The sequence below is a fragment of the Carettochelys insculpta genome, chromosome 13 (genome assembly GCF_033958435.1).
Source record: "Carettochelys insculpta isolate YL-2023 chromosome 13, ASM3395843v1, whole genome shotgun sequence".
Lineage (NCBI taxonomy): Eukaryota > Metazoa > Chordata > Testudines > Carettochelyidae > Carettochelys > Carettochelys insculpta.
The window spans coordinates 41,474,962-41,492,224 of NC_134149.1; the positions used below are offsets into that span (position 1 = coordinate 41,474,962).

The window sequence follows — 17,263 nt, forward strand, 5'->3', positions numbered from 1 at the left end:
CTGGGGCCTTCGTGCTGCCCTGAACCTAACCATTGCTGGCCTAGTGCCCTAAGAATCTCACCCTTCTACACAGACACCCCGAGGACGCCCTCCCACCCCCAGCTTGCTGGAGGTCAGACGCCAAGGGGCAGCGCTGGCTATGGAATCCCAGACTGTCCCTCCCTCCACCCCCGCCCGCCAGAGCAGTGCCACCAGCACAGCCACAACTCAGGGCACCAGTAACTTCCTCGTCCAGCCTCTGGGCCCCCTGGATTACACTGGTACCGGGGATCATTTCCCCCTTCTTCCCTGTGGCCCCCTGTGCACCATCCCCTGACCTAGGACACCGTAAAGCCAATGGGCGCCACCCTCTGCCTCCTGTGCGCTCCCGGGCGCACCAGCAGGGCTGCCTGGGTTTACTAACTGACCCGCTCCCAGGGCGAGATGCAGGGCTGGGAGCACTCGCCCATCCAGGCAGGGAAAGCGAAGTGCTCTTGGGGCCTGGGGGCTTCGAGACGCCAGACGCAGCTGGGCACGACGCCTGGCCAGGGCTGCGCTTTATTCCAGAGAACAGGCACAGCAGGAGCACGGCCATGCAGGGCTCAGCGGGTGGGGGGCGCTAGCTCTAGCCCCAGGGCTGGCCGGGAGAGCAGGCGCGAGGGGTGGCCCCATTCAGGCAGCTGGGGGACGGAGAGGCGGTTGGCTCCTGCCCGCTGGGCTGACTTCCGCTGTCAGCTCCCGACTGCACTGGTGCCTCAGCAGGGACAGGGCGTGGAGGAACCTGGCACGAGCCCCTCTCCCACGCTGAGCCAGGCCTCGTCCTTCAGGGCTGGCCGGCTAGTCTCAGAGCAGCCCCGCTAGCTCCCACCGTCTCTGCCTGGCCGGGGCCCCGCTTCCCCCCCTGGGCACTCCGCTGTCCTGCACTGCGCTGCGCTGCTTGGGGTGGGGACTAGCCTAGCCCACCTGGGCCCTCGCTGCCTCCCGCCCTGGGCATTAGCATCTTGTGTCTCAGCTGTGCCCTGCTGCCTTGGGGCTGGAAGAGCCTTCTGTCCTCCCGCCCCCTTCCTTATCTGCCTCCAAACGCCTCACTCTGGCTCCTGCCCTGGGACCCTCCCTGCCATTGTCTTCTCCAAGGCCTCGCTCTAGGGGTCCCTGCTGGCCTTGGACACTGCGGCAGTCTGCCTCACACGCACCGTGGCTTCTCTGTCCCTCTCTGCTCCGCAACATCCTTCTCCAAGGCCTGTGTGCACTTGCCAGGCAGGTCCTTGGCCTCCCTCTGCGCCACCAACCCCACAATTCCCCTGGTCTGGTCCTGTCCTGGCCGCCTCTCTCTCGTTCTCTTCTCCCTGTCCTGTCTCCTCCATCCCGTCAATCCCACAATTCCCCTGGTCTGGTCCTGTCCCAGCTGCCTCCCTCTCTGCCGCCATGTTCTCTTCTCCCCGTCCTGTCTCCTCCGTCCCACCGTCAATCCCACAATTCCCCTGGTCTGGTCCTGTCCCAGCTGCCTCCCTCTCTGCCGCCATGTTCTCTTCTCCCCGTCCTGTCTCCTCCATCCCACCGTCAATCCCACAATTCCCCTGGTCTGGTCCTGTCCTGGCCGCCTCTCTCTCTGCCGCCACGTTCTCTTCTCCCCGTCCTGTCTCCTCCGTCCCACTGTCAGCCCCACAATTCCCCTGGTCTGGTCCTGTCCCGGCTGCCTCCCTCTCTGCCATGTTCTCTTCTCTCCGTCCTGTCTCCTCCATCCCACCGTCAATCCCACAATTCCCCTGGTCTGGTCCTGTCCCGGCCACCTCTCTCTCTGCCGCCACGTTCTCTGCTCCCCGTCCTGTCTCCTCCATCCCACTGTCAATCCCACAATTCCCCTGGTCTGGTCCTGTCCCGGCCACCTCTCTCTCTGCCGCCACGTTCTCTGCTCCCCGTCCTGTCTCCTCCGTCCCACTGTCAATCCCACAATTCCCCTGGTATGGTCCTGTCCCGGCTGCCTCCCTCTCTGCCGCCACGTTCTCTGCTCCCCGTCCTGTCCCCTCCGTCCCACCGTCAATCCCACAATTCCCCTGGTCTGGTCCTGTCCCAGCTGCCTCCCTCTCTGCCGCCATGTTCTCTTCTCCCCGTCCTGTCTCCTCCATCCCACCGTCAATCCCACAATTCCCCTGGTCTGGTCCTGTCCTGGCTGCCTCCCTCTCTGCCGCCATGTTCTCTTCTCCCCGTCCTGTCTCCTCCATCCCACCGTCAATCCCACAATTCCCCTGGTCTGGTCCTGTCCCAGCTGCCTCCCTCTCTGCCGCCACGTTCTCTTCTCCCCGTCCTGTCTCCTCCGTCCCACCGTCAATCCCACAATTCCCCTGGTCTGGTCCTGTCCCGGCCGCCTCCCTCTCTGCCGCCATGTTCTCTTCTCCCCGTCCTGTCTCCTCCATCCCGTCAATCCCACAATTCCCCTGGTCTGGTCCTGTCCCAGCTGCCTCCCTCTCTGCCGCCATGTTCTCTTCTCCCCGTCCTGTCTCCTCCGTCCCACCGTCAATCCCACAATTCCCCTGGTCTGGTCCTGTCCCGGCCGCCTCCCTCTCTGCCGCCATGTTCTCTGCTCCCCGTCCTGTCTCCTCCGTCCCACCGTCAATCCCACAATTCCCCTGGTCTGGTCCTGTCCCAGCTGCCTCCCTCTCTGCCGCCATGTTCTCTTCTCCCCCTCCTGTCTCCTCCGTCCCACTGTCAATCCCACAATTCCCCTGGTCTGGTCCTGTCCCGGTCGCCTCCCTCTCTGCCGCCACGTTCTCTGCTCCCCGTCCTGTCTCCTCCGTCCCACCGTCAATCCCACAATTCCCCTGGTCTGGTCCTGTCCCGGCCACCTCCCTCTCTGCCGCCACGTTCTCTTCTCCCCATCCTGTCTCTACTCCCGAAGCCCCCAGCCCTTGTTCCCTCTCGGGGGGGGTGCGCTCTTTTCCACATCCCGCCTCCCCTGAATCCTCCTGTGCTCCAGAACTCCCTTGGTCTTGTTCTTCCCCCGTTGCCATGGAGCTTGCTGTTCCCAAGATGGTCTCCTCCCTCCCTTCCCTAGAATCTCCTTCCTCCCACCTGCCAGCTCCGGTATTCCCAGCTCCTCCCCAGGACCCCTGCCCTGCTGGTGGCTCCTTGAGTCGAGGCTGCTGGAAGAGGCCCTGGTATCTCTGCCGATCTTCCACACGCTTCTCTCTCATCCGCTCCCCCAAGAGCATCAGCTCTTTCTTCACAGCTGCTGCCAGCGAGGGGTCCAGCTGGGCCACCCTCAGGAAGTCTTCTCGTGCCTCCTTCTCATTCCAGACAGCAGCATGAGCCTTCGCACGCTTGAAGTAAGCCTTCACGTTTTCTGTCGGGTGCAGAGGACCTCGGGGTTATCCCTTCCGCTCTCGCCCCGCTCGGCTCTCATGGGCCTCTGGCCTGCCTGCAGAAGAGCACCACACAAGCCTCCTGCTGCAGGCCAGAGTCTCCCAAAAGTGCTGCCCCCAAGCAGAGATCTAGGCACTGCTCCCCACTCTGACAATCGCAGCAGGGTGCTGTTGCACTACGCAGCTCGTGGGTTCGAGTCACGGCCAAGCAGCGGGGTTCCAGTGTAGGAACAGCCCACGCTCCCACCCAGTCCTGTGTCCACAGCTGCTCAGTACGGCTGTTTGGCAGGAAGGTGCACGGAAGCCCTGGGGACAATCACAGCATAACTTGCCCACTGGGGACGTGTGGCCCTAGCCCATCAGCCACCAGTTTGCTTGCGGCCTGAAGCATGAAGGTTTCATAGGCGAACTAGAGATGTTCTCCTTGTCCACATCGGCCTTCTGTAATCCCAGCAGCCTCCAGGCCTATGGAGCCAGTGAGCATCACAGGCCCACATGCACCTAGTGTGACAATGTTCCCTTTCCAGACAGTTCTAACAAGGGGGAAACCAGAGATGAGAGACAGGGTAACACCCAGGGACCAACCCAACCTCTAAGCCGCTGTGAAGACTATCAGACTCTTCCTGACTCTGCACTAGCCAGGCAGCTTGCAGCTCTGGCTGTCATCTCAGCTGGGCTCCGGCTCCACCAAAGGCTGTTCTCTGTCAGCTCGCCAGCCTGCCCTGAAACCCCGTCTCTGTGTGACAGGAAGTGCGGGGGGTGGGCATGGTAGCAATCCACGGGAGCAGCTGAACACGAACTCCCCATGGCCCAGCAGCAGGAAGGAGCCCCGGCACGACAGGCGCAGAGGGGGCAGGAGTCCCCCTCTGGCGGCCTTGTGGAAGGCTGGGCCCAGGCTGATGGGGTGATTACCGCTGTTCTTCTGGAGAAGGTCGGTGGTGTGCTCCAGGACCTCGTAGTACTCCCCCAGCTCCAGATGGCACTGGCAGTAGTTCAGCACCAGGGGCGTGATGAGGTTCTCCAGGCTCAACCACTCTTCATCCCAGGGCTTCTCCTGTTCACAAACCAGCCACGGGCACCGTGAAGGCCCCCGCCCTCCACACACACCAGAGAACCCTGACAGAGTGCCTGGAGCTGGACAAGATCTGGCATGCAGCCTGGGGGAGCCTTGGGGGCGGGCTGTGCTACCCTGCATGCTGTCTGCCACTCAGAGGGCCACTGCTGGAGCTTGCTGGAGGCCACAGCCCCGAAGATGCTGTTCCCAGCAAGCCTGGCCGGGCCCTTCGCAGTCACTTGTTTTGGTTGAGTGCATGGGCCTTTGTACCCAGGAGGCCAAGGAAGACAGGTTCTCCCAGGCACAGGGAGCCAAGCAACAGGGGCCTGCGGCCAGGACTGTCTTAGGAATTGGAGCCCTGCCCAGGGCTCCCGGGGCTCCCCAGCCAGCTGACAATGCAAGCCCCAGGCAGGGACTGCGCGGCCCCTGTGCCTGCAGCGGGGAAGAGAAGTGGTGGCTACACATGACACACCAGCGCTGCAGGACGCGACACAAGAAGCCTGAGCCATAGGTGGCTGGCCCAGCTCCAGCCGAGCGCTGGCCCTTCACCCTGGGTGGCAGGGCTAGGCTGGCCCATTCTCCCCCAGGGGCTCTCACCTTGGCCTGGACGTTCCGCAGGCAGATGACGGCTTCCTGGTACTTCGCCGCGGCTTCCTGGTACCTCCTGAGCAGGACCAGCCGGTTGCCCTCGCTGTGCAACATGGGCACGGCCGCCAGCTTCTCCTCCTTGTTCATGGCCCAGGTGTCCCGTTTGTAGGCCAAGGGGTCCTCCACCTGGTAGGGGTGGGGCGCAGACCTGCTGGCTCTGCACGGTCCTCACGCCAGGCCTGGGACAGCTGAACCCTGGGCTCCCCTTGCCCCCAGGGGAGTGACCCACCCGGGCTGTGCTGAGGAGAGGCCGCTGTGGTCTGTCCCGACCCGCCCTCCCTCACGCTCCTGGCCTGGGCCTTACTTTGAAGAGCTCCATGATGAAGATGAGAGGCTGGGGGGCCTTCTGCAGCTCGTCCAGATCCGTGTAGCCCGTGCTGTGGTAGTCAAACATGTTCCCCATCCCGCAGCGGTGCTTCTGCCCCTCCAAGGGGTCCCTGCCTTCCGCAATCCTCCTCATGCCCTTGGAGACCAGTGCGTACATGCCTGTGTGCTGAAACAGGAGCGGGGAGGGGCCTTGTGCAGAACGCTCCCCCCAGCCTGGTTAAGGGCTGGGGCCTGGCACCTGCAACAGGGATTCCAAGGGCAGGCCAGGACTGCTCTAAAAACAGCCCTCTTGCTGTAGAGCGCCATTTACTACAGGGCTGAACTGCAGCCTGAGCTGGGGCTTTTCCAGCTGTCCTAGAGGCAGACCTTGCACTCCCAAGCCCCGGCCATACAGTCCTGGCAAGGATGGCTTGGGGAGGAAAGATGCTGCTGGAGTAAGTGTAACTACCCCCAGGCAGGCTCAAACCTGGGACCTGGGCAGCTTAGCGCAGGCACCTTTACAGCTTGAGCTAAAGGCCAGGCAGCTCGCTGCTTAGGCTGTAGAGGACTCTTATTCTTCCTCTGTGAGGTGGTAGAGGTACCACGACATGGGCCAGTGAACTGCACCAAGGTGTGTGGGTTACATAAGCAGCCCAGAATTGTTACACGGGGGCAGGACGTGGGACCCACGGCTCAGGGTGCCTGGAACGAGGCAGAAGACAGGCCCCTGCAGCCCTGCCAGAAACACCCCTCTGGCCATGCATGTGGGTACCCGTGTGTGTGTTACAGCGTCCCAGTGCTGAGCACGCCCCTGTGCGTGAGCGTGTCTCGGGGTCTGAGATCTAGGGGGGCCCAGCCCTGGGGGTGTCACTCACAATAGCGTCACACCAGAACTCGGCCACCTCTCCGATCCTCATGGAGGTGAGCAAGGTCTCCCACACCTCGATTTTGAACAGCTTCCCCACAATGATCTCCATGGGGATCCCGGCCTGCCGGCTGTCGTCTATCACTGTGCGCTCAAAGTCGTCCTTCAGCGTCTGGAAGTGGAACGTGACCTGCACCAAAGAGACCAGCGCAAAGTGAATCAGCTGCAGGCACGACAGTCTGGAAGCGGGTGACCAGAGTCACGAATAGCCTTCTCGCTCTCCCCTCTCCACCCTGAAAAACACGGCTCCAACCCATCTGCAGGTCACCGAGAAGGGGTGACCAGGACTCCAGCTTAGTGTTTGTTCACTGAGCTCTTCTCCGGCGTGCAGGGATAGGCCTTGAGGCACTAGTCTCCCTCACACCGAAGGGCTAATGCTATTCTTCTTCTTTCCAAAGGGATCCCCAAAACTTTTCGCAAGTTACAGGTCTCTCCGAAGAAACCTCCATGTAACTGCCTGAACTGGGCAAACCATCTACTGTTCATTCATAAATCCAGCTGTCCTCTGCTACCTTTGTTTAACCCAACCCAGCTGGATCCCCACTGGTGTGACCTTCCCCTAGCAGGAGGTTTGTAAATACAGCGTGCAAGCTTCATAACCACGAAGAAAAGCCACCCGAGGAGCATGGAACGCTGCTGGAGTACACACACAAAGGGCACCACGTCACTCCCGCCAGCTAAGCCTTGGCTGTGGATGTTGCTAACAATCCCTTTCGTTCCTGCTTTGCTGCACTAATGCAGCTCCTGACACTCAAGCTGGATTAGCAGCAAGGCTCTCGGCTGGGCTCCAGGGGCAGGACCGTTCGTGCTGTCGAAAACGCAGCTGGGATCTCGGACCCTGCAGCCCTGGACCTTGGGAAAACCTGCCGCCTGGGAAACACGGCTAATTTGACCTGGCTGCAACAAGAGAACAAATCAGCTGGTTTTATTTTTAGTCACAATTGACTACTGGTGCTTCTAGAGGAGAAACACGCAGAGGATTTCAGTAATAAGGGCTGCTGAGGAGATACTGGCTGTCATCCTAGGGTGCAGGAGAACAGCCCCTCTGCTCTCCCCCTGCACAGCCAGGCTGAGATCACTGTTACCTTGCTCCCATCTCTGAACTGCGGCAGCTCCCCACGACCTCCATGTAAAATCTTTTTCTTGACTCCTTCCACATTAAGCAGGTACGTTTCGTCCATGTTGGAACCGTCAGCAGCTCTCCCACCTCTCCTCCTTCGGGGCTGGTCTCACGCGCCGGGTTGAGCCGCCTCTTCCTGGAGCTGGGCTGCGCCCGCGTTTGTCTCGTAGGACGAGTTTCCTCCCTCTGGCTCATCCACCAGCCTTTAGCTGCTGCGTGTCTGGTTTAAAGCTGCCCAGCCCCACCACCGAGACTGACTATTCTGCTCCAAAGCCTTTAAGAGCCCTGTTGTCTGTTATTCTCCTTACCCCTCTGTCTTCACCTCTTTCCACCCATTGCACTAAAGAGCCTCCCTCCCAGCACCCCGCCAGGCAGCCCCACAACTGCTGACTAGACTGCCTTTCTCATCCCCTGCCAGGTTAATCCAGGATTGCCCTCCCTAAGCTATCGGGAATTACAGAGAGCTCCTTACTCCCACACGCGGGGAAGGGGGAATGCCCACCCCATATTGTCAGCAGAGTAGCAGCTTCTCAGCATGTCCCCTTTGTCCCTCGTTTGCTCTGCGAGTGAGCAGGCCAGGCTGGTGCAGCTCCCACTGCCTGTACTTCTAGCAAGCCCCAGGGAGGTCTGTTGCCACCAGCTTCCAGCTGGCAAAGGGACAACAGAGGAAAGGGGACAGAGCCTGGCTGGGAATACACACTTTATTCATTCTGGTTTTGTTCATGCAGACGTTCTCCAAGCACAGGCACAAACTCCCGCCACGGCAGTGCCTCACTCAAAGAAAGTCCATGAAGGAAGCAGATGTTCCCCTCAGAGAATGCTGCTTTGCAGGCTCAGATGAGAGCAGCAGCCACGTGATGCACTGGCCTGGCTCTGCTCCCCAGGCCTGAGCAGCGCATGGGGTGTGTAATTCCTGCCCTGGGATCAGCACGGTGTACTGGCACCAGGCAGGAAGATGACCCAGGGCAAGAGTGGATTAGTCTGTGGGGAAGCAGAGGCGTGTCCCCCGGCAATTAGCTCCACGCAGGGAAAGAGGAATCAAACCAGTCAAGGAACCATCTCCCCAGTGGCGCAGCTCCAGGTACTGCCTTTCCTTGGACTTTTGGCTCCCCTGTCCGGCACAACAAACACCAGCCCGCAGCGCTGGAAGCAGTGTCCTAGGACAGCAGCTGTCGACAGGAACAGGCTTATCGGCAGTGAGGACGTGCCAGGTCTTCAGCACAAAGGATGGGCCTCCAGAACCCCGGCTGAAGCATCCATCTCAGCACTATGCCTGCTGGGGGGATACAGCTCCTGCCGGGATCAAACCCCCACCCAACCCCTCACTTCTCCATAAGGGACTCCAGTTGTTCCTGCAGGGATGTGAGCTGTGGAGAGAAGGGAGGAGATAGACGTTTTAGACGTACACTTCGATTTCTCTCGCCTACCAAAGGGATCCCCAAAACCTTTCACAAGCCATAGGTCTCTCCCTGAAGAAACCTCCATGTAACTGCCTGAACCAAAACACCCAGGCCTAAATAACTGCAGAGGGAGCAGGAGTCCCACAAGTCTGCCTTCAAATGGTGTGTTAGATAATAACCAGCTAGAGGCACAACCATCTGATTTGCTTATACAACCAAATATCAGAGCATGTTCTTAGGCTCAGGTGTAAAAACTGCCTTGTTGACAAGTGAAATGCAGCTACTTCTTGAGCGGAACACTGCAGCTGTCTACGGCAAACAACAGAACACAAGCTAGTAAGTGGAGTAAAAAACTATAGTACCCAACTGAAACTGCAGGGACAGATGTAAAGAGGCAGAATATATTTACCCAGATGCATAACTTGCCAAGGGACTGGAGCTATCCCTATGCTTCACAGAGTGGCTCTGTTTTGTAAACAGACACACACATAGTCAGGGTCTTCATTTGACATCTCACTTCAAATCTGGCAGCCTCAGTACCACCTCTGCAACCAGGCAGCGTGGCTCACCAGTCTCCCCGAGAGAAACCTACCACCTACTGAGCCAGCCGCTGCACTGGGTGTAGGCATCCTACCATGTGGGTACTGATCACGTACAGCCCTGCTTAGCTGGTGGCTGATGAGGTCACAGCCCGACGTGGTGATGAAGGGCTTGGAGGACTTTATACGTGAAACTACAGCACAAGCATACAAGGTGTTAGTTCCTCATGCTGAGGCGCACTCAGCCTCACCCCCCAGCACTGCATGCTTCTTGCTTTCTTCTACAGGAAAGTGGAGGCGACAGTAACAGAGACGTGCTCACCTGCTGCTTCTCTCGCTCTTCCTGCTGTTTGAATTCATCCAGCACTGCCTGGAGACGGGTCTGGAAGAGATGCACGAGCGAGAATGTAACTGCTGCTGCTCCGCGCCAGCGGCCGTTTTGCATAAGAGAAAAAAGCTGCAGCCACCAATCGGACAGGCAGCTGAGTAAAGGGAACACCACATGGATTACAGGACCCTTCTTTTCTTCAGTGTAATTCCAAGGTTTGCTCTGCATTGGCCACAAGTCGTTCACGGCTGACTGGAAGGTATTCCGACAGCCACTTCAATCCTAAATTCCACACAGCAAGGCTACTGGCTACTCCAGGACAACAGAGTCAGATGCTTTCTGGTTCCAAGCCTGCCCTGCCTCAGCTGAGCCGAACAGGAAGGAACACCTGCTTTGGGCTTGAAGGAAAGGCACCAATCGGTGGCCAGCACTCACCTTGAGGGCCAGATTCTCTACTTTCATGATGAGATCTTCCTGGCGCTTTCTGCGTTCCTGGGTCTCCTGGAGTTTCCCCTTCAGGTTGTCAATCTGCTTTTGGATCGCCATGGCTAAAGGAGACAGGAGAGATCTGAGCTGACCGCAGAAGTGATCCACGCCAGTCTGAATTACAGAACTAGCAGAGCAATGTGCCAGTCTCCAAAGGCATCAAACCCTCCCTCCTCACCACCAACCCAGCACTGCCTAGGACAGCTCACCTATCTGGTTTCCTCCTTCATTCTCCTGCTGCTGCCCATCGGATTCATTCAGCTTGTCCTGCAGCTGCCTCTCTAAGTCTTCTTCCGTGTCCATGATGTTCAAATCTTCGTCGTCGTGATGATCTCTCTCCTCTTCATCTTCGCTGCTGCTGCTGATGTCGTTAAATATCTCCCGCAGCTCATCATGTTCTGGCGACGTGAACCAAAGAGCAAAACTGAGCTGGTACATTGGAATCTGACATGAGATTCTCAACGCTCCCTGACAGGCACTGGGCATTCCTAGGGTGTCAGGCACTGTTTTCTGTACCCCGTGTCTATCTAAACACCTCCCTCAACCTTAACCTTCCTTGAGGGATTCCCAGAAAACAGTGATTATTTTCTCTGCCGTCACGTTCACTAAAATGACAAATTGAGCAAACTATTACCATCCTCTCCTCCCAACGAACAAAATCTCAGCATCCAAATCTGTCCATATCACAAAATAGGTCTCCTGTGTGAAACTATCCCATAGAGATGCAGTCCAGGTGACCCTGCCTTCTGGCAACTAAATGATTTTACTAAAAGCACAAGCCTTTGTCAATGCACCTGATGAGCCATGACCCTGCTTGTGTCCGGACATCCCAGGAGAGGAGATGTCCAAGCCAGTAAGTGAACCGTGGTTATCTGCTTCCTTTGTCTCATCTTCTGCAATGACCTCCCAGCCTGAGAGCAGACACAGAAAAAGTCAAGGAAAAACCCAAAGAATGACAGCCGACAGCAAGCTGCCAGAAGAGGTCCTCCAGGTGATGGTACACCCCGGATGACGCCTTCTCTCTGTTGCTGTGGCCAACAGAGGCCTGCGGGGCCAGATTTATCTTTGAAGGCCTGATCTCTAAAGATGATGCAGCCAATGATCCCAGTGTCAGGAGCAGCAGATGCATGTATATGGACACACCCACAAGGAGGGCTGTGAGGAATGCCAGAGACAGGTCATTCAGGAACACAGCAGGTTTGGAAGAGGATAAAGCTCAAGCTATAACTTCAGTATCTGTCACATGTTCATCTCCTGCCTGTCGCCACCCCAAAGACGAACTTAACGTCACTCTCCCACAGGCCTCCCTCCGCCACTCTCCTGCTCTGCAGAGTCAAACAGCCCAAAGGATACGAACGCTGACAGCTTCCGCATCTGTACTGAGCAGACGCTTCACCTCCTTTTCCACATCTGGAGACTCGATGTACTGGGCCAGAGAGAGAGAAGAGAACAGAGACGGTGTTAAACACCCTCGGACGGATCGTTCTCCAATACAGAAGCATATTGGTTGCTGGCTTCTTCCCACACCTCACCTCATCTCAGGCCGTGGATATTACTCTTTTCCTTGAGACTTTGACTGCACCCATTTCCCTCCAGAAAACACTCCCTTGCCACTACCTGCCTTTAAGGACAGTGCTCGATTTTCCCGCCCTTTGCCTCAAAGCTCCTGGAGGAGCTGAATCTTTGCACTGCCCTGACTTCACTCCATTCTCACGCTCCCACCACCGCCTGTGATGGAAAGGCCAGCCTGACCGTATGGCAAATGTTAAATGCCCCCTTCCCACCACGGAGCTCTCTGGCTGAGCCAGGCATGCGGCTCCTGTGAGAAGAGGTCATAATGCAAGCACAGATTGCCTCGCTGGGTTGCAAGCTTAACACCGTACTAGTGTTCTCTTTCACCCCCACTTTAGGCAGCACTCCTCTGACACCACAGGTGCCACCAGGGATGAGGAGCTGCAACTCACCTTCTTCTTAGCTGTTTTCCTGAACCGCCGCTTCCTTACATTCTTCAGTGGAAGAGTAACTGGAACAATGGACACAGGCTGCGCATCAGGTACGCGAGCGCAGGGAAAGTCGCGTGCATCTGAGTACAGGAACCCCCCACTCCCGGGGACACACTTTGGTGGGTGGAGGAGAAGGTTCTCACCCACACAGCTGAGTGAGGAGCCCTGGTAGGTTCCCTCTCTTGCCAAGGATGGATGGCAAGGACCAGGCAGGGTGGGGGGTGAGCAGTGGGAACTCGGGGTCAGGCTATGGTAAGACAGGTAAAGTGTCCTGGGCTCTACTCACTGCCATGGTTCCAGATGAACTTCTTCTCTCGGTCCTTGTCCTTCTTCTTGTTTGCCTTGGGGTCGGTACTCACCGTTGGCTCTTCGAGAGGCGGGTAGAGATCACCGTCCACAGTGCACACAAGCATCTGAAGGCCCAGAACACAGAGGAGCGGTTTACAACATGAAAGCAGAGTTACTCCATTCAATTCAAAGGCTGGTGCATACAGAAGCTCTACCAGGAAACGCAGCACGTGCATGGCCTCTGGGATTCACAGACACAGCTGACAAAACTACATTGTGTGGATGAATCCATTTATGACCAACCTCCTCTTCACTTAGATAGGTGCTTCAGGGCAGCGAGCAGAAAGGAACTGCCAACTGCTAGGCTGGGGTGGGAAATCTTACACTCCAGCTGCTCCACCTCCATTCTGAGAATGTGGAGACGAGCAGTGGGATACCATGTTTTGCACTGCCATAACGTACAGAAACAAAGGGTCCTGTGGCACCTTACAGACTAACAGAAAAGTTTGGAGCATGAGCTTTCGTGAGCACAGACTCACTTCACCAGATGCGTACAGATAACGTACAGAGTCAGGCAAAAGAAGGGAGCAAGCACAGGACAGTGAGTGAATAGTGTGGACAGCTCATACCTGACAAATATCCGCTGTCTTATAGAATGTTTTCTTATCTATGGTTTTTAAGCTCTCAGTGATGCAAGGCAGGTCCACCAGCTTAGCAGCTAATGGGACGCGATCTACCCGGACAATCCCGTGTCTCCCATCGGCTGCAGAAAACCAAGGGACGGATTAATACCATGGCCAGGCCAGCGAATGGCTAAGCTGTGTGCTGCATTCCTGCCTCAAACCCTTTAAAACTGCTGTGTGAACTGGAGCTGCACAGAACTGTGCGGCATTTTCCTGTGAAAGCTGCAATGCTCTTAGCAGCAAGGTAATTAGAGGTGCACTCTCGGAAAGTACCTTTGCAGGACAGGAAGGCACAGCAGGACATGCTCTACAAACAACATCGGCCGTTCTCACAACTGGAGACCAATCTTTCCTGCCTCAAGGACAGGACTGGGAATTTGCTGATGGACTCGAGAGAGAAAAATAATTTTAGGGATTTCCTTGCGGGCCAATGACTTATGCCCGTGTTAGTAAGATGGCTCTACCCATGTGATCAGTGCATCCCATGAATTAATAGTATTTTACCTTCAGGACCACAAATATTCACCTCACAATTCCTGGGGAACAGTGAGTTGCCCATCTTATGAAGCGCAGAGAAGACAGAAAGACAGGTTGGACTGTTCACGTTAATGACTAACAGCCCCTCTTTCTTGGTCAGGGAATTCTCACAAGAGGTGAAGCTAGTCCAGTTGGGGAACATGCAGCTTGCATCTAGTTCATTAAAATGCACTTCCCCTTGAGCCTCCCAGTGGGAAGTCAGGAAACAGTTCCTGATTAGATTTCAGGCACATTCCCCCCAGAAATCAGACACCGCCCCCATTTCTCAGTGCACCCTCAGCATGTCTGCACAATCCCCAGGGAAGCTCAGATGCCTCTTCCTGCTCTGGTCTTTGCAAGTTAAATCACTCTCTTACACAACCTCCAGGACTCCTTCCTGAGCTAAGAGATTAAAGGCAGCTGATCGTGGCTACTCACGGTGTAACTCAATAGTGAGTCTGTCCTTCAGGTTGACACTTCCAGATTGTACTACCCTCCGCACGGTGGAAGCATATTCCTGAAAAAAGAAGATGAGCGAGACAGGACTGCGCGTGTTGGTAGAATGGCTGAATAGAGACTCTGCTTTCGAACCCAATATTAAGCCATATTTTCATCTGAACATAGAAACCCAACTAAAAAGCGTAATTAAACGGAGGAGGCAAACAGTATTTTTCCTAGAAGCATGCATTAGCCTCCTGGCTCTGCCATTTCCAAGGTACCTCACAACCAGAAACTTAATGTAACTTGGGAAAGATTCTGTCTACGGTCCCTTGGAAAACAGAGGCTACCCTGTGGTTTCATGAACGTCTCACATCTATTTCACGTAAATGAACACATTTATTGAAGGAGAAACTATGCCAAGAGTGAATGTCACTGCCAACGAGGACTAATTGAATTATTGCCGGTTAATGGTTTGCCTGGATCTGCTTCACAACATCATAGTTTCTCCAAGCAGCAATGTACCAGCATGCATCTCACAGGTATAGACATGAAGAGGAACGGGCAGATGGCTGATTTACCGGGGTTGTTTAAAAGACCTGCATTACAAAACAGGAGGGAGCGCACAGAGATAGCCAACTGATTCTAGATCTCAAACAGGGTCTTTATAATTCCCACTGATGTCACCCATCTTTTTAAACCCGCTTTACCACGAGTTGCTGCTCTGCACCATCCAAATGGGGGCTGGACTGGATGGGTGCCATGGTGATATTTGCAAAGTGATGGTAATCTTGTGTGGGACTGCTCCCTCCCCCTTCGCCCTCTTTAGTTTGCCCTAGATGTGAGGGTCTCTTACCGGAGGCAGCCGCAGAATAAACTGGCTCTCCAGTTCATGCGGAGCATCATCCTTGTTCTTACTCATCTTTAGTACTTGAGGTCAGAAAACAAGACAAAGCACCATGTCATCAAAATGTTTGTTCAATTTGTTTTCAGCTCCCAGATGATGGTTATTCAGCATTTGTAAAGAAAGCACATATTCTCTTTGTTATATTAGTAGGAACTGTACGTGCCGGAGGTTGAGACACAGACACCCATGTATGGGGACCTTAACACAGAAACTCCTTATTCAATAAAATTAGAGAATTTCTGTTCCTGGTCCCCATGTTTATATTCCATCGCCAACTTTCTCTAGAATCTCCCTTGTAAGAATCAAAAGAAAGTACTAAATATTCCTAGATATTCAGGAACACATTTGGAGCGATGCAAGAATTTAAGCCTATATACATAGAACACAGAAGAGCTTCAGTGAGAGACGAGAGCTGGAGAGAGAGCAAGAACAGTTTCTGTGACTGGGTGGGATTCATTCCTGAAGTTATTTAGGATGAGATTTTCTAAAAAACTCAGCACGGGCCTAACTGCTCCCACTGACCTCAGTGGTAAAGTTTTGTTCCTTCACTAGGAACAGTTACACCAACGCTTACCACTTTTTAACATTCCACCCTTAAATTCTATCAAATAGGGTTCTGCTCCCAAAATATGTATGATCCAAGTTCTGTTTTAATTAGAACAACTTTAATGTAACATGAAACGTTAACATGAAACCTAACATTCCTAGGAAAAACAGGAAGTAAGTGAGTGTCTCTACATCAGTTACATATCTGATGTTACAATTACAGATGAACGTATGAACACAATGGAGGTGAAATCACACACTGACAGAAGCATCTGCTATACTGGTCAATTAGGTTTGCACTGCGAGAGCAGAAACTCCAGGTACTATTTCTGCTATATTGTGCCCTAAAATGGTGGTGTTTATAGTACTCAGCCTCCTGTAACTGTATTCAAGCCTGAACCACGACACCAACAGGCATTCTGCCCACTTGTATTTGGTAAAAGATGTCTTTGTAACATAAAAACATCTCCAGGTCTCAATAAGAGACAATGAAGAATTTGCAGGGAGAAAATATACACTGGATTCTGCTCCATTAATTTCCTCACATACACTACAGAGCAAGTTGTTTTCATTGTACTCAGAATGTATCTGCAAGAAGGGTGGTCCAGATGTAGAATTTGCAAGCAGAAGCCCAGGGAAAAGGTACCTGAAAGAGCACTCTGTGCATGCCCATCTTACACAGCACAGGAAGCTTGTACTCTACATTAGAAACTTTTTGTGTTTAAATATCAGGAGTCCTTGACAATGAGCAAATCTTGTTAAGGAGGCACAAAGCCAAGCTCCATAGCCAAGGCTGTGTTAGGATTTTCCTCGGGGGTCTCAGAAGTCATATATACATGGAATGTACATTGTCAGCTCTACAGATTTGATTTCAGGCCCAACAGCGCGCTGCTCTCCTCTGGATACTTTCAAACAGGGAGAGGGAACACAGCAAATTTGTGACTTTCGGAGTATCCTTTTTCCCCCCATAGAGGAAGAAGAGACAGAGAGACCCAGCACCAGAGAGCCATAAGGTAACAAATTCATTACTTGGAGACGTCATCTTGCCTCTTCTTGCTTCCCACAAATGTTTACAAACACCTGTGTCATTCAAAAGCCAAATACAAATGCCAAAAGAGGGAGAAAGAAACGAAAATCAGTTGTTAAAGTAAATAAATGGCACAAAAAGCGATGGGGCCGAATGAAAAGGGAGGACAACTGAAGAAATCGCACTTCGCCCTGAGAAGCGTTTACCTGCCACTGACACGAGACACAGCAGCGCCGGGAGCTGCAAGAGGCGGGTGGGGAAACACCAGCCCCAGCCAGGCCTGCGGCGAACCCTCTGCCCACCCCCAGGTAAGGTGGTGGCGGCGGCGATCACACAGCGAGCGGGGACCAAGCACCCCTGGAACGAGGAATCGCGGGGGCGGCGCTGTCCCGGGCTCCGAGCGGCTGGGCCGGGGCACCAGCCCCCACCGGGGCTCCCCACTGGGCAGGGGAGGGCAGGGGAGGGTGGCCGGGCAGAGGGGGCAATGGCTGAAACGCGGCAGCCGGGGCTCACCACCCCGAGGGGGCTTAGGCCGGGGCTGAGCTCTCGGTTCCCCGCTACTCACCAGGCCCCTTGCAACAGGGACGGAAACGTAGGTTGACGAGTTCCCCCTACTCGAGCTGTTTCCGGGGGAAGGGTTTGGGCGCCTAACCGGAAGCGGAAGTGAAGCACGAAGCGCTTCCGATAGGTGGATCGCTCCTCTCGTGAGTT

General features: G+C 55.1%; 2 protein-coding genes across 6 annotated transcripts; both read right to left on the bottom strand.

Annotated features, from left to right (window-relative positions):
* Nucleotides 1-218: 218 nt before the first annotated feature.
* LOC142020025 (uncharacterized) lies at nucleotides 219-7,931 on the bottom strand. 2 transcript variants are annotated; one of them, XM_075007557.1, is made up of 6 exons: nucleotides 7,357-7,931; nucleotides 6,222-6,401; nucleotides 5,345-5,533; nucleotides 4,990-5,166; nucleotides 4,251-4,392; nucleotides 219-3,319 (listed from the first exon to the last, which is right to left on the bottom strand). In XM_075007557.1, exons 1-6 carry the CDS (start codon nucleotides 7,450-7,452, stop codon nucleotides 1,122-1,124), a joined length of 2,982 nt encoding a protein of 993 aa, XP_074863658.1. In that variant the 5' UTR covers nucleotides 7,453-7,931; the 3' UTR covers nucleotides 219-1,121. The 2 variants fall into 2 exon arrangements, with proteins under 2 accessions (XP_074863658.1, XP_074863659.1); XM_075007558.1 differs by lacking the exon at nucleotides 4,990-5,166.
* A 147-nt stretch (nucleotides 7,932-8,078) lies between these two features.
* TAF7L (TATA-box binding protein associated factor 7 like) lies at nucleotides 8,079-17,182 on the bottom strand. 4 transcript variants are annotated; one of them, XM_075007560.1, is made up of 13 exons: nucleotides 17,118-17,158; nucleotides 16,555-16,605; nucleotides 14,929-15,002; nucleotides 14,073-14,151; nucleotides 13,065-13,198; nucleotides 12,434-12,560; nucleotides 12,109-12,167; nucleotides 11,498-11,570; nucleotides 10,939-11,055; nucleotides 10,354-10,542; nucleotides 10,094-10,206; nucleotides 9,653-9,712; nucleotides 8,079-8,758 (listed from the first exon to the last, which is right to left on the bottom strand). In XM_075007560.1, the coding sequence occupies exons 2-13, from the start codon at nucleotides 16,565-16,567 to the stop codon at nucleotides 8,714-8,716; spliced, it is 1,083 nt and encodes a 360-aa protein (XP_074863661.1). In that variant the 5' UTR covers nucleotides 16,568-16,605; nucleotides 17,118-17,158; the 3' UTR covers nucleotides 8,079-8,713. The 4 variants fall into 4 exon arrangements, with proteins under 4 accessions (XP_074863661.1, XP_074863660.1, XP_074863662.1 ...); XM_075007559.1 differs by having other exon boundaries at nucleotides 11,498-11,575; nucleotides 12,108-12,167; XM_075007561.1 differs by lacking the exon at nucleotides 16,555-16,605 and having other exon boundaries at nucleotides 11,498-11,575; nucleotides 12,108-12,167; nucleotides 17,118-17,182.
* Between the last annotated feature and the right edge of the window lie 81 nt (nucleotides 17,183-17,263).

Excerpts from the sequence above, each read along its gene's own strand:
- LOC142020025 (XM_075007557.1), bottom strand. The coding sequence starts at position 7,452 with ATGGACGAAACGTACCTGCTTAATGTGGAAGGAGTCAAGAAAAAGATT. Across the intron at positions 5,534-6,221 it reads AGTTCTGGTGTGACGCTATT|CACACAGGCATGTACGCACT; the intron begins GTGAGTGACACC and ends CTCCTGTTTCAG. Across the intron at positions 4,393-4,989 it reads TGCGGAACGTCCAGGCCAAG|GAGAAGCCCTGGGATGAAGA; the intron begins GTGAGAGCCCCT and ends GTTTGTGAACAG.
- TAF7L (XM_075007559.1), bottom strand. Across the intron at positions 13,199-14,072 it reads ACTCACTATTGAGTTACACC|CCGATGGGAGACACGGGATT; the intron begins GTGAGTAGCCAC and ends GGTTTTCTGCAG. Across the intron at positions 11,056-11,497 it reads TGCGGAAGCTGTCAGCGTTC|GCTGGGAGGTCATTGCAGAA; the intron begins GTATCCTTTGGG and ends GTCTGCTCTCAG.